At 52.8% G+C, this 20,641-nt stretch overlaps 2 protein-coding genes across 5 annotated transcripts; one reads left to right on the top strand and one right to left on the bottom strand.

Annotated features, from left to right (window-relative positions):
* Window positions 1-7,414: 7,414 nt before the first annotated feature.
* TROAP (trophinin associated protein) lies at window positions 7,415-14,061 on the top strand. Of its 4 annotated transcripts, none has more exons than XM_047742892.1 (15): window positions 7,415-7,545; window positions 7,797-7,951; window positions 8,054-8,225; window positions 8,931-9,088; window positions 9,178-9,315; window positions 9,507-9,589; window positions 10,092-10,144; window positions 10,616-10,728; window positions 11,644-11,760; window positions 11,879-11,962; window positions 12,061-12,120; window positions 12,348-12,473; window positions 12,596-13,229; window positions 13,520-13,713; window positions 13,898-14,061. In XM_047742892.1, the coding sequence occupies exons 2-15, from the start codon at window positions 7,808-7,810 to the stop codon at window positions 13,943-13,945; spliced, it is 2,124 nt and encodes a 707-aa protein (XP_047598848.1). In that variant the 5' UTR covers window positions 7,415-7,545; window positions 7,797-7,807; the 3' UTR covers window positions 13,946-14,061. The 4 variants fall into 4 exon arrangements, with proteins under 4 accessions (XP_047598848.1, XP_047598850.1, XP_047598849.1 ...); XM_047742894.1 differs by having other exon boundaries at window positions 7,453-7,545; window positions 7,773-7,951; XM_047742893.1 differs by having other exon boundaries at window positions 7,545-7,685.
* A 516-nt stretch (window positions 14,062-14,577) lies between these two features.
* C1QL4 (complement C1q like 4) lies at window positions 14,578-18,903 on the bottom strand. The gene is made up of 2 exons (XM_047741630.1): window positions 17,675-18,903; window positions 14,578-15,523 (listed from the first exon to the last, which is right to left on the bottom strand). Exons 1-2 carry the CDS (start codon window positions 18,209-18,211, stop codon window positions 15,344-15,346), a joined length of 717 nt encoding a protein of 238 aa, XP_047597586.1. The 5' UTR covers window positions 18,212-18,903; the 3' UTR covers window positions 14,578-15,343.
* Window positions 18,904-20,641: the final 1,738 nt, after the last annotated feature.

Genomic DNA, 20,641 nt, shown 5'->3' with positions numbered 1-20,641 from the left:
TGTTGCTATGCCAGAAAGAGAAGAAATGCTAAAATCTGATAAATCCTGAAAGGATGAAGGCAAGTTTACAGGACACAGAAGATGACTTGGAAGGGCCCCAAATGACCAAATCAGAGTCAGCCTGAATGTAAAAATAAACAATATTAGTAACTGGGTACTAATCCACTGCATATAACAGGAAAGTATGAGTGCATACTGAGGTACTTAAGTAAAGTGAAAGTTGGATGAGGAACAGAATATTTATATAATCTCAACATACTCCCCCCCACAACACACACAAAATAAAAATTCCAAGGGGAAAGAATGATTTACAGCAGAGAAATCTGGCATTTCTTTAATGAAGTAATCAAAGGAACAGGACATATGGAGGTGGGCAACCCCAGGTAGGAGGCTCTAGAAAGAAAACAGCATCATTTCCATGATGGTCCTGCCAGAGATGCATACCCTGAGTCTTGTCATGAGGGCACAGCAGACAAACCCAAACTGAGGGGCATTCTGCAAATAAAGGGCCTTAAACACATCAAGGGCATGAAATTCAAGAATGAAGGACTGTTCCAGATTGAAGGAGACAATTCAGTGCAACACCTGCTTCTGGGCTGGATCCTTTTGCTATAAAGGATGTCACTTGGAAGACGCAAAACTGGGGCGCCCTGGGTAGCTCAGTCTGTTAAGCATCCGACTTTTGATTTCTACTCAGGTCATGGTCTCAGGGTGGTGAGATCTAGCCCTGCGTTAAGCCCTGCATTAAGCCCAGCTTCGGGCTCCACGCTCAGCCTGGAATATGCTTGAGAGGCGCTCTCTCTGCCCCTCCCCCACCCCCCTCTAAAATAAATAAATAAATATTTATTTATTTATTTATTTGGCACAGAGAGAGAGAGAGAGACAGAGATCACAAGTAGGCAGAGAGGCAGGCAGAGGGAGAGGGGGAAGCAGGCTGCCTGCTGAGCAGAGAGCCCGATGTGGGCCTTGATCCCAGGACCCTGAGACCATGACCTGAGCCGAAAGCAGAGGCTTAACCCACTGAGCCAGCCACCCAGGCGCCCCTAAAATAAATAAATCTTTAAAAAGAAGAAGAAGGAGGAGGAGGAGGAGAAGAAGGAGGAGGAGGAGGAGAAGAAGGAGGAGGAGGAGGATGGTGAAACTTAAATGGGGGTCTGAAGATTAGATGGAAAGAATGTATCTATATTCTTTTCCTGATTTTGATGCTTGTTTTGTGGTTATGTAGGAGAATGTTCTTGTTAGCAGGAAATATACACCAAAGCATTGGATGGAGATGGGGCAACACATGGGTAACTTACCCTTAAATAGTTGAGAAAAGGTTTTATGTACTACCCATGCAAATTTTCTGTAAGTCTGAGATTGTTTCACAGAAAGAAGGTGAAAAAAGAGAAAAATTTTAGATGGTTTCCCACGACAGGTTTCAGTGTTGCCCCTGGCACTGCTACTGTGTTACTATAATACTGGAAGTTTTGTAATGATGTAGCAATGATGTAAGAACAAAAATCAAACAAAAAATAACAGGAAAACCCCAGCAGGGTGTAAAGTTTGAAAGGGAATGTATGTAAATGTTTTCATTTGCAGAAGATATAATTATCTCTATATAAAACCCAGGAAAATCAGTAGAAAGGCTAGGAACACAGAAAAGAGTTCCTTACAATTACCAGATGGAAAAATCAATTATAGGACTGATAATCCTGGATGGCTCAGTCAGTGGAGCATTCAGCTCCTGATCTTGAGGTCCTGAGTTTGAGCCCCACATTGGGCATAGAGATTAGTTATGAAAAAAAGAAAGAAAGAAAGAAAGAAAGAAAGAAAGAAAGAAAGAAAGAAAGAAAGAAAGAGGAAGGAAGGAAAGGAAGGAGAAAGAGAAAGAAAAGCAATTCTATTCTCTGTAGGTAAAAGAAATATTTGCAATGTCTAAAGTGGACATGGGATTCATATGCAGAATATACAGTAAAATCTTATAAATCAACAAGAATAAGGACAGGAAAGCCAATAGGAAAAAATGCACAGGGACATGAGGAGGCACTTTAGAGAGAAAGAAGCTCTATTGGCTAACAAGAATACAAGGTAACACTCAAACTCACTAGTGATCAGAAAAATGCAGTTGAAAATAACCAAGAGTCTGGGGTGCCTGGTGGCTCAGTCAGTTAAGCTCTGATGCTTTTTTTTCTTTTTAAGATTTTATTTATTTATTTGACAGAGATCACAAGTAGGCAGAGAGGCAGGCAGAGAGAGGAGGAAGCAGGCTCCCCACCGAGCAGAGAGCCTGATGTGGGCCTCAATCCCAGGACCCTGAGATCATGACCTGAGCCGAAGGCAGAGGCTTTAACCCACTGAGCCACCCAGGCGCCCCAAGCCTCTGATTCTTTATATCGGTTTAGGTTTAGGTCTGATTCTTGATATCGGTTTACGTCATGATCTCAGGGTTCTGAGATTAAGCCCCGAGTCAGACTTGTTGCTGGGCATGGAGCCTGCTTAAGATTCTCTCTCTCGGGGCACCTGGGTGGCTCAGTGGGTTAAGCCGCTGCCTTTGACTCAGGTCATGATCTCAGGGTCGTGGGATCGAGCCCCGCATAGGGCTCTCTGCTTGGCAGGGAGCCTGCTGCCTCCTCTCTCTCTGCCTGCCTCTCTGCCTGCTTGTGATCTCTGTCTGTCAAATAAATAAATAAATAAAATCTTTAAAAAAAAAAAAAAAAGATTCTCTCTCTCCCTCTGCACCTACCCATTCCCTCCCTCTTTAAAAAAAAGAAAGAAAATGGGGCGCCTGGGTGGCTCAGTGGAGTGGGTTAAAGCCTCTGCCTTTGGCTCAGGTCATGATCCCAGGGTCCTGGGATAGAGCCCCACATTGGGCTCTCTGCTCCGCGGGGAGCCTGCTTCCTCCTCTCTCTCTCTCTGCCTGCCTCTCTGCCTGCTTGTGATCTCTGTCTGTCAAATAAATAAATAAAATCTTAAAAAAAAAAAAGAAAAGAAAGAAAATAACAGAGAGTCCACTTAATGCCCATTAGAATTATAAAAATTAGAACATTTTAGGGGTGCCTGGGTGGCTTAGTGGGTTAAGCCTCTGCCTTCGGCTCAGGTCATGATCCCAGGATCCTGGGATCGAGCCCCTCATCGGGCTCTCTGCTCAGCAGGGAGCTTGCTTCCCACCCCCCACCTGCCTCCCTGCCTACTTGTGATCTCTTTCTCTGTGTCAAATAAATAAATAAAATATTTTTTTAATGTTAGAACATTGTATAACATCAAGTGTTAGAAAGGAGAGAAGTGATAAGGACTTCAAGTAATAGTAAGAGTGTAAACAGCTACAAACCTAAAAAATAATCTAGCAGTATTCAGTGAAGTTAAGTTTGTATAAGCCTTCTGATCCAGAAACCGCAGTCCTGGATATATGTCCCAGAGAAATTCTTGAACAGGTTCACAGGGGACCATTTAAGAAGAGAATTCTCTAGCATTGTTTATAGAAGTTGGGAATGGATAAGTAAAGTGTGAGGGATGCCTATCATGGAATGCTATGCGATTGTTGTAAGCAATGAGCTAGATTAAACACAGCAATAAAGATGGAGCCTAGAAGCAGAGTTGGCTGAAAAAAAAGTAAAACCAAAATCATATGGTGATGCCACTTACGCAAATTAAAAACAGTTGCCCTAAACAACTGTAGTAGGTTGAATAATGACCCAGTCTGAAAGATGTCCATGTCTTAATCCCCTGAATCTGAGAGCGTTACCTTATATGGCAAAAGGGATTTTGCAGATGTGGTTAAGGACTTTGAGATGGAAGGTTATCCTGGATTTTATGGGTCACTCAATGTTAACACAAGGGTCTTCATAAGAGAGAAGCAAGAGATCACTATGGATAGTAGATGTGATGACAGAAGCAGAAGTTAGAGTGATGGACGAAGAGGCCATAAGTTAAGGAATTCTGACAGACCCCAGAAGCTGGAAAAGGCAAGAAATGGACTCTCTCCTGAAGCCTCCAGAAGGAACAGAGCTGTCTCAGCACCTCGATTTTAGACTCTTGACCTCCAGACCCATAAGAGAATAAACTGGCATTGTTTGAAGCCACTAAATGTGCAGCAACTTGTTACAGCAGCAAGAGGAAACTGATGTGCAACCTTACATGTTTTATAAGCACATGTGCATAGTCAAGAACTTCTCTCAGTCACATTAGAGTGCTGTCCGCAGGGCAGAGGAATAGGAGAGAAATAAGGGGTAAATGATAGAATAAACAAGAGAGGTGGCTTGCGGCCCCCTGTACACAAGGTCTAGCAAAGACGAACAGAAGGAGGCCACTCTGCTGTGTAGAAAACAGATTGGATGCTCTGATAGGTATGACAGATATTCTTGATAGTGGCTCTCTTAAAGACTTCTCTGATATAAAAATCAGTCTCCCTTGTATCTTGATTCTGTGAAGGTGATGCCCTCAAGAGCAGACATAAATATGTTGGTCATTGAAAGGTATGTCCTCTTGGTAAATCATTCCATTTCTCTTATGAATTTGATTAATATGAGTCAGTCCCTAGATCTACTCCGAGTGGTCTGACAAACTCATGTTTCCAGGTTTATGAAGCTGAGGACCAGACCTGCATTGTGCTGACTGCCTTAAACCCATGTAAAATCACTATAGAGCCAACCTCTGTCTTGGTGCCTCCCCATCTTTCAGATTTGGTCTTATTCCTCCCTATATCCCAAACCCCTAGCAAAGGGCTTTACACACAGTAGGTGCACAATGCTTGTTACTAAGACCCATCCCTGTGGATCTAGTGGCTAGATCTGGCACATTCACAGTGCCTGTCGGTGGAAGGAGGTGACCTTCTTTCCCTCAACTCAGACCACCTTTCTAGTTTAATTTCCTTCTATTTCCTACATTCCATCTACCCCTAAGACCTCACTATTCTCTGAACACTCTATATTCTTTCATTTTTTTTTTTTTTTTGTCTTTGTTGAACAGCCTTCTCTCTTTTAAAAGAAGAAGTTCAAGTAATACTTCTTGGAGGTCTTCCTTGTCACTCCATGCATTCATTTGATCAATTATTCATCCTTCCATTGACTCATTCAACAAATATTGAGCATTTTACAAGGCAGGCACTAAGCAAGGCATTGAAAATATGATGGCAAGCGAAAAATAAAAGGTCACCACCTTCATGGACGTCTAGCAGGGGGACGGAGTTTAAAAAACCCAATATATTATGTTCACATTGATGAATAATCAATTACCAACTGAGATGCATGCTCTGAGGAAACAAACACTATTCTCTGAGAGCACAGAACCAAGGAATCTTTTTTAAAATTAGGGCGGGTTGTGAGTAGAGGGGTTAAGGAAGGCCTCTAAAGGAAGTAACAGTGAATATCAATTTGGAGGCATGAATAGGCAAAGTGGAAGCCACAAAGGCATTCCAGACAGAGAGACTGGAGGGAGCATGAGGATTTGAGGAATTGAAAGAGGCAATGAGGGGTGCCTGGGTGGCTCAGTGGGTTAAAGCCTCTGCTTTCAGCTCAGGTCATGATCTCAAGGTCCTGGGATCGAGCCCCGCATCGGGCTCTCTGCTCAGCAGGGAACCTGCTTCCTCCTCTCTCTCTCTGCCTGCTTCTCTGCCTACTTGTGATCTGTCAAATAAATAAATAAAATCTTAAAAAAAAAAAAAAAAGAAAGAGGCAATGAAGTTGGAAAGCAGAGAATAAGATGAGGAGTGTGAGTGAGCAACAGTCAAGGCACAGTAGTAACAAGACCAGATTTGCCATTTTGGAAAAATTACTCTAGCTGCTATATGGTGAATGTATTAAAGTGGGGGGCAAGAGAAAATGGGAGGGTGGGAAACTCTTGCAATCCTGTAGGTGAGAGTAGAGTGGATTAGGGTGGTGGTACTGAACAGGGAAAAAGTAAATGAATTGCAAAGAATGAAAAATACTAGGAGTGAATGAGAGATTGTAAGGGGAGGAAAAGTAGGGTTTGAGAACAATTCCTGGTTCTTGACTAGCAGAATCCACTGTAGTCACGGAGAAAATCTACCAGTCCTGTGCACTTGAAACCATAGCCCATTTTCCCAACGTCCATTAGAGGTCACCACTCCATTGTAACCCGGGTAGTGTAGGTTCCCTCAGTTTCACACCCCTGCCTGTGGGTAACAGGCTGGGGACCCTCCTCTCCCCAGTCCTCCAGGCCTGTGGTGTTGAGTTCCAGTGACACTGGTTTGAGTCCTGTTTCTTTCTTTTTTTTTTTTAAGCTTTCTTTTCTTTTTTTTTTTTTAAGATTTTATTTATTCATTTGACAGACAGAGATCACAAGTAGGCAGAGAGGCAAGGCAGAGAGAGAGGAAGGGAAGCAGGCTCCCTGCTGAGCAGAGAGCCCGATGCGGGGCTCGATCCCAGGACCCTGGGATCATGACCTGAGCCAAAGGCAGAGGCTTAACCCACTGAGCCACCCAGGTGCCCCTTTTTTTAAGATTTTATTTATTTATTTGACAGAGAGAGATCACAAGTAGACAGAGAGGCAAGCAGAGAGAGAGAGGAGGAAGCAGGCTCCCTGCTGAGCAGAGAGCCCGATGCGGGACTCGATCCCAGGACCCTGAGATCATGACCTGAGCCGAAGGCAGCGGCTTAACCCACTGAGCCACCCAGGCGCCCTTGAGTCCTGTTTCTTATCCGTGAAATGGAGACCACACCTCAAGGGTTGCAAAGATCCTGTGAGAAAAAGATGGTTTGTTTGTTTGTTTGTCTAAGATTTGTTTACCTAGAGAGAGAGAGAGGCCGGTGAGGCGGGGGTGAGGAAAAAGAGGAGAGAGGATCTCAAGAGGACTCGCCACTGAGTGCAGAGCCCCACGTGGGGCTAGATCTCACAACGCTGAGATGGAGACCTGAGCCAAAATCAAGAGTCGGAGGCTTAACCGACTGAGCCACCCAAGTGCCCCAAAGATGGTTTATTTTTATTATCGTTAGGCTCAGTTCTATTCCTTCCAGCCCTCTCCGTCCGTTTGGAGGCGCTTTCTCCTCTGTCCGTTTGGAGGCGCTTTCTCCTCCCAGGCACAAAGGCAGAAGACGTTTCCTATACGGGTCTGGGCGCTCTCAGGTCAGAGCCCGGTCTGGGGATCCCGCCAGCCTCCAACACCGTTAGCTTCTTTCGAGAGTGCCAACTCTCCCCGCGAAGCCGCGATAATGCTCCTTCTCCTTGCAATCTCCAGACCTCGCGAGAGTAGGCAGCGCCCGTTGTGGGAAGGACTCGGAGCGCCACGCCTTCCCCGACCTCCGAACGCCCCCCTCCTTTCTCTTTTTCCCGCCTCCCACCTCGCGCTCCGCTCTCTGATTGGCTAGCTGAGTCGGGTCAGTTTTTTCCTGGCCAGAAAGCGGCTCGACAACTAGCCCCGCCTTCTGGCCCCGCCTCCGAAGCCTGTGGATTGGGCTGCTCAGCCAGGTGTCACGCGCCTCCGCGGAGCGCAGAAGAGCCAATCAGGCGCTCGGCGTATTTTACAAACTGGGGAAGTAGCTGCAGCTGAAGCCAGTCAAGAAAAAGCGAATCCAGTTGCGGGGGTGAGCCAAAGTGGTTCCGAGGAAGGTGCGGCGTGGAAATCTTGGACGGACTGGGGGGCTGCGGGGCTCAATAGGGAGGAGAGGCCGCTAGGGGCCCTGGAGCGAGAGAGTAGGATCGGAATGCCTGGAGGGAGCGGCTTCCTGGAGCGGCCTTGGAAGCATCAGGTCTTCTGGGCACATGGGTTTGGGCGGAGGTGGGAGCTTCAGGAATGTCAGAACTGGTGCTCCGAACTGGCTGACCTTTGATCGCAGGTCCTGCTTTTCTTCCCATCTTAGCTCTAGCAGTCATGACTACCCTCCAGGCTACGAAGGATCCTTTCCTCAGGGGTGTATCTCCTACCCCTAGCAAGATTCCCGTACGCTCTCAGAGACGCCCGCCTCTCCCCACAGTCAAACCCTGCGCCCTGGACCAGGAGAACCAAGATCCAAAGGTAAGAGGGGCCTGGTGGGTGAAGACAGTACCTGCAAGGAGACATTACATACCACCAATGCACCCCAGAGCTGAGCCCCCGCTTTTTGTCTTACTCCCCCAGAGATTGGTGCAGAAGCCCAACCTCGACTCAGCAGGCCCCGGGCGGAAAGTCACACATCAAACAGAGAAATCAGAGAGATCGGTGGGGAGCACTCGGCTCCGGAACCCCTTGGAGGAACTGAGGCCTAGCCCTGGGGGACAAAATGCGGGGCCTAGGCACCCTCCCCAGACAGGTACCTGTTGGAGGTTTGAAAACACACAGTTTCCTTACGTGGGCATGGGGGAATGGGGTGGGTGCAGTCTGCTTGGGAGCTTTCCACACTACCCTGGTCTCCTGCATACTGTAAGCAGAGTCTTGAACCCTGCTCCTGGACATCTCTCTACTCCCAGAAACCGCCCCTCCCTCTTCTAAAGCCTTTTCCAGCTCCCTCAGTCACAATCAATTGCCATGTGTGCTAATACTTTGTAGTTCTTCTTTTATAGCATGTCATACTTTGACTTGAGCCTGTCACCTCTCTAGAGTGTGATGGTGACTTCTTGAGGCTGGGGGCTTTCTCATTCATCTCTGAATCCCAGTACCTGGAACAGTGTCTTACCTAAAGTAAAATTCAGGGTGCCTGGGTGGCTCAGTGGGTTAAAGCCTCTGCCTTCGGCTCAGGTCATGATCCCAGGGTCCTGGGATCGAGCCCTGAATCGGGTTCTCTGCTCAGCGGGGACCCTGCTTCCTCATCTCTCTGCCTACTTGTGATCTCTGTCAAATAAATAAATAAAATCTTTAAAAAATTAAAAAAAAAAAAAAAAAACGTTCTATGAACTTCTGTGAGCCGAGTTCAATAATATGAGTCTCTAGCTCACTCTTGCACCTCAGGGTGACTACGTGGCAGCCCCGGGTCCCCTCAGCCTCCCTCCTCTTCTCACCTTCTCCTCTTCTCTTGCAGAGGCTCCAGGGACTGTAGAGTTTGTGGCCGACCCCGCAGCCCTGGCCACCATCCTGTCAGGTGAGGGGGTGAAAAGCTGTCGCCTGGGGCGCCAGCCCAGTCTGGCTCAGAGAGTCCTGATTCGAGGGAGCCAGGGAGGCACCACCCGTAGGGGCCAGGTAATGCGACAGGATATGAGGAAATCAGGCCTGTGTGGACGGAGGAGGGAGTCCTGAGCCAGTGCTGATGACCTCATTTGTGGTGTCAGGGTGCCCGCGCCTCTGCATATTTAGCCCCTAGAACCCCTGCCCACCGACTGGACCCTGCCAGGGCTTCCTGCTTCTCGAGGCTGGAGGGACCAGGACCCCGTGGCTGGACCTTGTGTTCTCAGAGGCTAGAGGCCCTGGTGAGTGCTCTTGAGGGGCTGGGATCCTCGGTTCTTCTGTGAGCTCCTCCCTGGGACCAAGCTGGCCCTGAGGGGGAAGATATTTCCTGACGAGCCTGAGCGGTTGTGGAGGCTGATGGGGCTGGTGGTGAGGCCTGAAGGTTTGGGGCCCATGGCTGACTCTGCTCTTTTCTCTTGCTCCCGTGGGTTAGATTCCACCTTCAGGACCTTCCTTTCACCCCTCTGCTCACCCCAGTTTCCAGGAGCTAAGAAGAGTGACAGGTGGCAGCAGCCGGTGAGGAGAGGATCATTTGGAAAAGAATGATCCAATGTCTGATACAGGGGTCCCTCAGAGCTAGAGATTTCCTGTAGCTTTAAGACTCCCCAGCAACTGAGGAGGGGAAGGGGGAAACCTGTGACTGCCCAGGCTGAATCCTTAGAAGAGGGTTCAGGCCTCCACAGCCAGGCCTCCGTATGACATCAGTTTTTTTCAGGTTGTGGGGGGAAGAAGGAACAGAAATGAGAAATGCTGTCTGTTTTGTTTATTAGCTAGAGCATAGACTATGGCAATAAATGGGACTTGGGTTTGATTCCTGACTCTCAGCGCTTACTAGAGTAAGCTTACCTTACGCCCCTCAAGCTTGTTTCTTTAATCTGTCAAATGAGGGTAACATTTGTATCATTAGAGGTTGTTGTGCAAAGACTTAAATGAGATGACGTTTGTAAAGCACTTAGCAAAGTGCCCAGCTCACACTTGGTACTCAGTGACTGCTAGCTGCTGTCCTTATTGTCGTCAGGACTTCAGTGAGCCAGACCTCAGGATTACTCCTGGAGACCCCAGTCCCGCCTGGTGAGTGTGTCTGGCCACGGGGAGAAAAGAGGGGCAGATGGGCTGCCTAAGTTGGAGAAAGCTCAGTGGGTGGGGAGGGGGCTCGAGGGGAAGGCCACATCAGGAGGAGCCACCAAGGAAGGGACCTTAATAATAGGCCAGAGGTTGTCCAGTTACACTTGTGTCAAAGGAGGTGGTCCCCACTTCAACCCTTTCTCTGCCACTTCCTTTTAAGATTTACATTCCACTCACTGTTCTGTCCTCAGCCCTAAGAGCCGCCATCACACCCCTGGCCTACTTGGGGTGTTCAGATTAGTAAGTGATTACTGAGATGTTGCTGGGCTCCAAGGGGCTGCTAGGCGGGTCCCACTGATGGTACAGTGGGGGCTGTCAAGCTGACTTACCCTCTTTGGAGGTTCCAAAACCCTATGCCAGCCGTTGGTGTGTGTGCCAGCAAAAAAAAACTACAGCAAACTTCCTGTCTCATCCTAGCTCCCTCTCTCCCTGAAGGAGAACATGAAGTTGTTACTCGCTCAGATGAAGGAGGAGGGGGCCCCCTAGGTCTGGCCCAGCGGGTACCATTAAGAGAGATAACCCACACCAGGGTGAGATGAGATCCTTCTAGGATGGGGGGAGAAGGGGAGATGTTTGGGAGGAATTCTCTGGCATTGGCCAGCACTGAGGATTTGTGGGTGGGGGTCGGGATGTAAATTGAGTCTGTTTGCCCCACGGGCCCAAGGCCTCTCCAGAGTAGGTCTAGTCTCTGCTTACCAGCTGTCTGGAGCCTGGGGCTGAGAGGTCACAGTCTGGCATTTATTTGTGTCACACAGCAGATCAGTGCCGAGAGCAAGGCAGATCTGACATTCATTGACTCGACAAGTGTTTGTTGACCACTTACTATGTGCCAAGCAGTACTCTAGGTTCTGGATACACAGTAGCAAATAAGTTCACATTATAGAAAGGGGAGACCATTAAAAAAAAAAAAAAAAGTAAAATATGTAGCCTGTCAGGTGGTGATGAGTGAAAACAAAGTAGACACTGAAGGGGGTGTGGAAGTAGGGGAGGGGGTATAGCAATTTCATATAGATTGGTCAGGGAAATTAATTGAGAAGATGACATTTCAGTGAAAACCAAAAGGAGATGGGGAAGTGAACCATGCAGATATCTGGGGGAAGAATGTTCCAGGCCAGTTGAACTGCAGATGCAAAGGCCCTGAAGCGGGAATGTGCCTCGTGTGTTTGAGGATCAGCAGAAAGGAGACTCCAGCCAGGGTGAAGCAGAATAAGGACAACAGGAAGTGAGGTTAGGGTGATGGCAAGATCAGATTGGGTAAGGATTTAGAATCAGTGTGAGGCCTCGGCTTTTCCTTGGAATTCGTGGAAAGCCATGGGGCAGGGTGATGAACAAGAGAGAGACAGGATTTGATTAGTTCTTAAAAGAATCCCACTGGCTGCTGGAATGAGGAGACATGGGAATGCAGAGGGGGAGCGATCACTCTTCCACCTTGTTCCTCCCCACAGGACAACAGTGCCTCCCACCTGATATCCTCCCCTGGCCGAGTGGTGCCACCGTCCATCACCCACCCATCACCCTTTGGACGGGCTCAGCGCATACCCTCTCCTGGCCCCTCAGCTCCAGTTTGTATCCACCACTCCAGAGGGTGGGGGGCTTGCTGGGCAAGGGGAGAACATTCTGGCTGGGATCCCTGCCAGGTCTAGCTCTTGGTCCTGCTCAGCCATCCTCCTCTCTCCCCAGCCCTCGTATTCGGTTTTGCGGCGCCTTGCCATTCGTCCCAAAACCCAGTTCACACCCATCCGAGCGGCCCCCAGGGTTCAGCAGGTAAGAGAGAGCAGGGGAGGTAGCTGACCTAGGCCAGGGCGGGGGAGGAAGGGAATGGATGGGAACAGGGAGAGTTACAATGCCCCCTTCTGTCCCAGGCCCAGGGTTTGAGCGGCCTCTCCCCTCAGTCATGCCCTGAAGAGCCTGCCCTGCCCTGGGTATGTATCTGAAGGCTTTCGGTGCTGGGATCCCAGCAGTCTGAGGCAGGCAGGCTCCCCAGAGAAGCTACCAACTCTCCAACACTCCGTGCTCCTCGGCTGTGCCTCCTGCTTTAAGTTTAGGGCTTCTTGACTAACCTGAGCCCTTCCTGGTATGGGGTGTGGGGTGATCTCTTTCCTGCCCCAGACGGGCTTCCTCACACAGCCCCTCTCCTTCCCTGTGCCAGGAGCAGATTGCAGTCCGGTTATTTGACCAGGAAAGTTGTACAAGGGTGCAGGAGGGGCCTGGGAAACCCCCTGTGGCAGCTTCTGACCCTAGTACACCCGCCACGCTCCAGGAGCTAAAGATGCAGGTGGGTCTGTGTGTGGGCCTGATGCCTGCCTGACAGCAACAGAGGATGCGAACAGGACAGTGTGGGTGGAGACTTGAACCCACACCTTGACATCCCCCTGAGGGCTCTTCTCCTCCCCACAGCGCATCAGTATCCTGCAGGAGTTGTTGCGACAAGAGGTGGAAGGGCTGGCTGGGGGCAAGTGTGCCCCCCTTAATGGAGGTTCCTCTCTGGAAATGGTTGAACTTCAGCCCTTTCTGGCTGAGATTTCTAGAACCTGGAATGCCCCAGAGCAGAATTCAGGGGCCTTACACCTTCCTGGACTGTTCCAGCGCCCTGGGCTACCAGAGCCCTGTGTTCCAGAGGAGTGTGGGGAAGCGCAGCCCTGCCCAGGAGCAAAGCCGGAGGCAGCTCAGCCCTGCCTTGCATCAGAGCCAGGGTCCCCAGAGTCCAGCCATAGCAGGGAGCCTGGGATACCAGAACCCTCTGTCCAGGAACAGCCTGTGGTATCAGAGCCCTGCCCTCCAGTAGAGCCCGGACACCTGCAGGCTGACTCCCATAGGCACACTGGACTCCTAGAGCCCTCCCCTAGGATAGAGCCTGGGGCATCTGAGGCCTGCTTCTTGGAACCGAGAAGTCCGGAGTCCAGCCCACAGCCCTGCCGCCGTCAGTGGGCTCCAGAGACCACCACCCTGATCTTCTCCTCCCAGCACCCACTTTGTGCCAGCCCCCCTATTCACTCACTCCAGTCTCTGAGACCCCCAACAGGCCAGGCAGGTAAGGAGTTGGTTAGAAGGGATTCTGAACAAAGGTTAGAAGGGATTCCTCATCTCTCACTAGAGGCGGGCCCCTACCTTGCACTGGGTGGTCCCATGCTTTCCTCCAGCTCCCCTAGCCTAGCCTAGCACTCCTTGGGAAGGAAGGGAGGAGTTGCCCCTCAAGCTCTGTGCTCCTAATTGGCTTGGCCCCTGGGGGTGGTGGGGCAAGGTAGTGGGAAAGGGCTTTAGATGGTGGGAAAAGAGGACTCCAGAGCCTGCCCTGAAGTCTCTTTGGTCCTTGGCCCTCAGGTCCCAGCAGTCTCGCTCCTCGAACCCTGGCCCTGAGGCAGCGCCTTAAAGCATGTCTGACCGCCATCCATTGCTTCCATGAGGCCCGCCTGGATGATGAATGTGCCTTCTACACCAGCCGAGCCCCGCCCTCAGGATCCTCCCGGGTCTGCACCAACCCTGTGGCCACATTACTTGAATGGCAGGATGCCCTGGTGAGCCCCCCAACCACAGCCAGGCTGTGCCTGCACAGCACACCTGGAAAATGGGGTGGTGCGGGTGCTGGGGAGAGAGTGGGGGTGGGGGGCCAGCCTCTGATCCTTTGGGGAGGGCAGTGGGGAAGGGTTGGCTATGGTTCAAGGATGGCTTCTGGGCTGTGACAGCCTTCTCTCTCCCCAGTGTTTTATTCCAGTTGGTTCTGCTGCCCCACAGGACTCTCTGTCATGATGCATCCACCTCCTGCCCTGCCTTGTTCCTTGCTCCTTTTAGCCCTTATTTATTGTCCACCCCGTGAGACTGGGAGCCCATTCCCTTTATTCTTCAATAAAGTTTCTTAATTGTCATCGGAATGTCTGTTTCCCGCTGGGCCCATCTAGGCCAGCTACAGCTGTTGTTCTCCAGTTGCCCACACGGTGGCAGTGTCCTCCAGCTTAGAGGGGGGCCCTGGGCTCTCCGGATTCCCCAGGCTCCCTCACCTAGAACGGTCCTAAAGAGGCATCCCACTCCCGCCAACCTCCGCCCCTGCGCGTTGTAGGAGTTTGTGTGGGCAAATCTGGACCTTTCCGGACCTGCTCTTCTTGCTTTTTGAGATCAATGCCCCTCTCGGGAGCCATCAGCAGCTCCTTCCTGCCCTAGAGCTCATCTTCTTACAGCTCCCTCTGCATCAGGCAAAAAGCAGAAGCACCAGACCCATATCTCTGGAACTCCCCCACCCCCCTTGTTAGTGTCATTCTGGCTGGTGTCTCCACGCCAGTAGGAGGTCTCAAAGCTCTCCGGAAGCTTATGTGCCTCCCTTTCCATATCAGAGTAGAAGCCCTGGGCTACTCTCCTCCTCTCTTCCCCCAGAGACAGGACTTGCCAGGAATAAGTAAACCTTTGCCTCTGGCAGAGAGTGGTAGGACCAGAGTCCTTGACAGCAGTGAGGGAAAGGGTCAGTCCTTCTCCCCCACTCTGGGCACTAAGAAGCACACACGTTCTCCAACTTCACTTTATTGGGCGAGGCAACAGCAGCTGTGACCCCAGGGCCTAGGCAGGATGGGCGGGAAATGGGGACTGTACAGAATGAGTTATAAATGCTAGGAAAGAATTCACTGGTTCCTCCAGTTCACAGGAAGGCTGCTAGGCCGGAGCCTGGAGCCTGAAAATGGAGATGAAGGGAGGAGAGGATGGAGAGAGAAAGTTGTGACAGGGAACAAGCGCCAGCCAAACGTTTCCTCTCCTCCCACCAGGATGGGCTCCTGTTTATGCTCTCCACCCCCGCGCACACAGGGCCACCCCCGAATGCCGGGGCTTCCTTTCTGCTTGCAGCTCCGGGTGGTAAAGCTGTTCCCCAGCCCCCCGCAGTAGAGATGGTCTCCTCCGCTTTCACAGGCACGAACTCTGACCCCGGGGGACCCTTCTGGAGCCGCTCTGCTCCTCAGCACGGCCTCCTCCTCTTCCCAGCCACTTCGACCCCTGGGATCGCGGAGAGTCCACCCAGCAAGGCTGCCTCCGGGAGCGGGAGGATCCGCCCCGCCGCCAGGCTCTCAAAGGAAGGGGGGGCACGTTGGGTGGGGTCGGCTGGAGGTGGGTGGAGAGGGGAGCAGAGGCGAAGGGCGAGCAGGGGCGCGGGGGATGGGGCCCTGCTCAGTCCGGGTAGATGATGAAGCCGGAGAAAGTGCTGTACTTGTTGGTGTTACCGCCGTGCACCTTCCCGCCGTCCAGCTTGATGAAGACTTCATCACCCACATCCAGGTGCAGGATGACACTGTTGCTGGCGTAGTCGTAGTTCTGGTCCGCGTCCTGAGCGATGGCGCTGGCCCGGACCTGGCGGAGGAGAATACAACACGCCGCTCAGCCCCTGTGCGGAGCTCGGGTGTGGAGAAGCGTTGGGCGGAGTAGGTGCCCTGGGCCCGCGAAGGCGGGTCGAGGGGAACCCGCTGCAGGGGCTGGGGAGGAGAAGGAGCGCGCAGGAGACCGCTGAGCTTCTCAGGCACTGCCACTCCCCAGCTGTGCGACTCGACAAGTTTCACGCCTTCTCTGGTCCTCAATTTGAACTAGAAGATGGGAGGTCATAATAGAGCCGACCTCATAAGGTTGTTAGGATTAAGTGAGTTAGTACATAAGAAGTGACTTAGAACAGCGCTTTGCACCTAGAAAACGCTCTATAGGGTTTGCTATTATTAGCATTCAAACAATAAAATTAGCCTGTAGGGTAATTGCTAAGATTCTGAACCCACTCTGACCTCCTGAAGTTTCGTTCCCTTCCCTCAGTGATAGGGCACAGGTGCGTCTGTAGCCTGGGAGCGAGGGTGCGAGACATGGGAAGGTGCAATGATGCGTTTTCGCCTCTGGATGCCCTTTCCCCTTCTGGGGCCCACTGGCCCCAGGACATAGGGGTCGCCTTCCGCCCCAACAGGTAACCTCTTCTTCCCTCTGGCCTCGCTTCTGGTCGCCTAGGGCCGCCAGCCCCTTCCCCAGCCCCCCTCTTCGTGTCCCGCGGGGGCTGGTTATTAACTCATTAATTATTCATCATTATTCTAATCACTATTTACCGTCCCCAGGGCCGCAGCAACCGCGCCGCGGAATACAGAGTGGGAGCCGCGCGGCCCCCCACCCCCCTCTGAAACCGGCACACTCTAGATAGACAGTCGCCCCCTCCTCCTGCTCACAGATACCCTGCATAGACCACACACACCTACTCAAGGCCCCATGCAGATAGACACCAATCCATTCTCCCACCCCGCACCCACAGACACTCGCATCATGCGCACACACACACACTCACTCCCTTACACACAAACGGCTGTCTCTCCCATGCAGGCACACATAGAGTCTCTCTTTCCTTGGGTCCCTGGGGCGGCCCTGCTGGGAGGAGACCCCAGTGCAATGCCTACTAGTCCTGGAGCAGGAGGGTGCTGCAGCTGGAGCAGGACCCGGGTCCATACCTCCAGGACCAGCAGGCCTGATGTGCCACGGTCCACATCTGGCGCACGGAGCATTCAGAGGTCACCGCTTAGCCCCAGTCTTACCCCCTGCAGCTTGTGGGGCCCAGGTGCCTTGCCCAACCCCCACTCCCCGGCCTCTCGTTCCCTCTCTGCACGTCCCAGTCCTCCTGCTGAGTCCTTGGAGCTATTCTCCCAAGTCAAGGTGGCAGTGACTCCAACTCTGACCACAGGGGCAGGAGCAGCAGAACCTGGAGGCCAGAGGTTGCCAGGGAAGATGTGGGGCCTACAGAACCAGCCCAGGGTCCAAAGCTTCTGCCTTATCTGTTCTTTGCCTCTTTCCCCTTCCAAATCCCTTTCATCATGCTGCCCAGCTGGCCGGTGAACTGCCACACGATTTCCACCTCTGCCTACTGACTCAGTATTAGCTAAGGGTAAGGCCAGCTCTAGAATGGTCTGAGGCCCTGGGTGAGTGTCGTCTTTCTTTTTTGCCTTTTACTCGGAAATACAAGCTGAATGCCCCCAACGAGAACAGCTGCCCACTGCCCATTGCCAGAGACCTGGATTCCATGCTAATTCAAAAGAGCCAGACTCCAGGTAGTTCACCCATCCTGAGGCTGGGAAACCAAAAAGCCAGAAAGGCTGCCTCAGAAGAGAGGGTGGCCCAAGACAGGGCAAGAACAGACACTAACTGGCAGGATGAGACACCAAAGAAGTTTTGGTGTAGGGTTGCCTGTAGTTGGAGAGTGAGGATAGCAGCTGCAGAGACATTAAGCTTTGAGTCCTAAGTTCCGAGTCTGACACCATTCCTAACACTCTGTGAGACCCTGGGCAGGTCATTTCCTTTCTCTGGCCCCAGTTCCTCTTCGGCTAAATGAAACAATTTGTAAGTTCTTGGCAGCCTGGCGTTTCTGGACTCAGTGACGCTGTTGGGGGGAAGGGTTCGTATGCAGCCCTCAGGTGGAATGAGTGCAGGGAGATTTAGAAAGCTGCCAGGTCTGCTCTGGGCCTGGGTCGGGGAGGGGCACCTCACCTGTCCATTCTTCATCAGGTCGGCCCACATGCTGGTGCCGTCACCGCCGCGCATGAGTACATGGTAAGCGAAGAAGTAGACACCTGGCATGGGGCAGGTGAACTTGCCGCTGGCCGACTCGTAAGCGTTCCCCACATTGGTGACCACGTCGTCGAAGCGCAACACCTCGTAACCTTCGTGTGGCCGCCGCAGACCCGCGTAGAAGGCGATGCGAGGCACGTAGCCGGCAGGGGGCGCCACCCCGCCAGGGCCTGGGCCGGGAGGACCCGGTGGACCTGGCCTGCCCGGCTCTCCTGGAGGCCCTCTGGGGCCTGGGGGACCCGGGGGCCCTCGCAGACCTGCCTTCCCGCGCCGGCCCACCTCTCCCTTGGCGCCCGGAGGGAAGGGGGGCACGGAGGCGGGCGCGCCGTCGGGTCCAGGGCCTCGCGGCCCGTGTGGGTCGCATACCATGCGGCAGCGACCCAGCATCTCATAGTGAGCCGGCCCGCGGGAGCTGTGCACCAGCAGCGGAATGGCCACCAGCAGCAGCAGCACCATGGCCACCCCGACGGCCGCGCCTGCCACCCGCTTGCGGCGGCTCAGCCGCGACGCGGCCAGGGCCAGCAGATCCTCTTCACTCTTGGGCGCAATGGCGGCGGAGGCCCGGGGCTCTCCGCGGGCCCCGGAGGCGGTGGCCGGGCTCGGGCCTGGGTCGGGACCCCCCCGACGGCTGCGCCCGGCCCCCCCGCCCCTGCGGGCTCCCGCCTCAGCGGTGCCGTTCCCCAAACCTTCCGTCAAGGCGGAGGTCCCCCGCCGTGGGTTGGGCCAGGGGGCTCCCGACGGTTCAAAACCCGTGGTCCTCTATTACCCTCCCGTTCAGCCTAACGTTCCCGGGCGCCTGAAATCAGCGGCTTCTCGGACGGCCGGTTTCTTACAGATCTAGGATGCCTGCTCTCCGGACAGCTGTTTTCTCAAGGATGGCGGCGCCTAGGTCCCCGGCTACCCAGACGGATCGCTCCTGGCCAGAGCCAGGGACTACTCTCCGCGCTCTGGACGTCCCAGGCTCGGCGCTGCGGGTGGCGCCCTCCGGACTCGACCTCCTCGTAGGTTTGCGCTCTGGCTCTTGGCGAGCACTGACGCACCTTTCTACCCCAGCCGCGGCCCCAGCCCCTGCTAGAGCCCTGGACCCGCGTTTCTCTCCAGCTGGAGCTCTCCCTCTCTGCGTCCCTAACCTTCCTCCCCTCCCTCCCGGGGCGGCAGTGCGGGTGGTGTGAGCCGCTGCGCGGCGGGAGTCTCTATAAGCGGCCCGGGACGGAGCGACCCCTGGCGCCCAGAGTGGGAAGCGCGGGGGCGGGGCAGGCAGAGGCCCCCAGCCGCGTCCCCCCAGCTTCTCGGTTCCTGCCTGTTCTGAGCCGATTCTGCAGAAATTCACTGCCCCCACCCTATCCTTACTTTCACCCCACCCTGAGTTTGGTATTCCCAGAGCCCAGAGGAAGCCAGAAATATATATGGTATAAAAAGGGGTCGACATACACACACAGAAAGAAGACAGACAGAGGTGGATTCCAGAGCTAAAAAAGCACCCCCTCCAAAGAAAGGCCCACAAACAGGAAGGGCGATAAGAGATTGAAATTCACCACCCCACGACCCTCAGTGCCGTGACCCAATAACACATGGTAAAGGCTTCAACAAGTACATGTTGGCCTGACCTGGAAAAGGCAAATTTCCAGCCACCCCTACCTTCGACCCCCAATGTTGGGGGGCACAGAGCAGCGAAGAGGGTGAAGGAACCAGAGGGAAAAACAGATCAGGCTTGAGGAGTGAGCAGGAAACCGACAGGAAAGCAGAGAAGAAGCGACAGAGAAATCAAAGAGACAGAAAGCCAGATAGAGACGCAGAGACAGAGACAAAGCTTCGAAAAGAGACTAAGTGACAGGCCCAAAGGGGGTGAGGGAGAGACAGAGACAGAGACAGAGACAGAGAGAGAGACAAGAGCGGAGACAGGTTGACAGATCAAGAGAGAAATGTAAATGGCGCGCTGCAGAGAGACACCCAGGTCCGTGTTCGGACTCCAATGTGACATATCAACTGTGGGGAAGATGCGGGGGCGGGGCGGTTCTTCCAACAGAGTGGTAGGCTTCGGGTCTGTGCGATGTGACAGTGTGCTGGCAAGTGTGGACCAGGCCATGGTACCCTGGCCTTGTGTGTTTCTGGTTGAGTGGGATTGTGGATTGTGTGTTGTCTTTGTGTGTGTGTGGCGGGGGCAGTGGGGAGGACTGTTTGAAGGGAGGCTTTTTTACTTGGTTTCCTCTTAGCCCCTAAATGTGGGGCCCCATGAATGCCATGTTTCCTATCTTAGGACTGAAGAGTAGAGAATCTACTGGGGAGAAGGAGTCATAAAGCAGCTGTAGTCTCTCACTGGCCCTCCCCTGCCCAGCCCCGCACCACCCCTGCCCCAGTCTCAGACCTTGTCCAGCTGCAGCATCTCAGCCTCCTTCCCCTTCCCAAAAATCTGTGGTTAGATGGAAACCCAAAGAAGTTGGATCCCACATAGTAAATGTTGGAGGGAGGGATTTGAAGTTGGTTATGCAAATTAACACAACTAAAATGCAGATTAAATGCTGGGCACCCTCCTGTGAGAGGTGACTGTTTCTGTCATTCTGTTTCTGTCATTCGGAGCGACCAAGAGGGGACACAAGCTTTGATAGATCCCTCTCTGTGTGGGGTCAGGGTCCGGGGAAAAAAGCTTGTGGCTCCATCTTTCCTTAGGGTCTGGCACCTCCGGAGGAAATTTCTTGCCTACAAGGGACCCCAGGGCCAAAGGTTTGGAAAAGGAGCTCCGGGACCGGCAAAGGTGGCGATGTTTGGAGACCGTGGAGGTGGACAGATGCAAAGGACGTCTTATTGACTAGGATAAGCCAGGGCTGTAATATACAGGAATAAGTTGTGCAAAATGGAGGACACAGGGCATACCAAGGCATGGTTATT

This window comes from Lutra lutra, chromosome 8, assembly GCF_902655055.1.
Source record: "Lutra lutra chromosome 8, mLutLut1.2, whole genome shotgun sequence".
NCBI lineage: Eukaryota > Metazoa > Chordata > Mammalia > Carnivora > Mustelidae > Lutra > Lutra lutra.
This window is presented reverse-complemented; position numbering and strand designations above follow the sequence as displayed.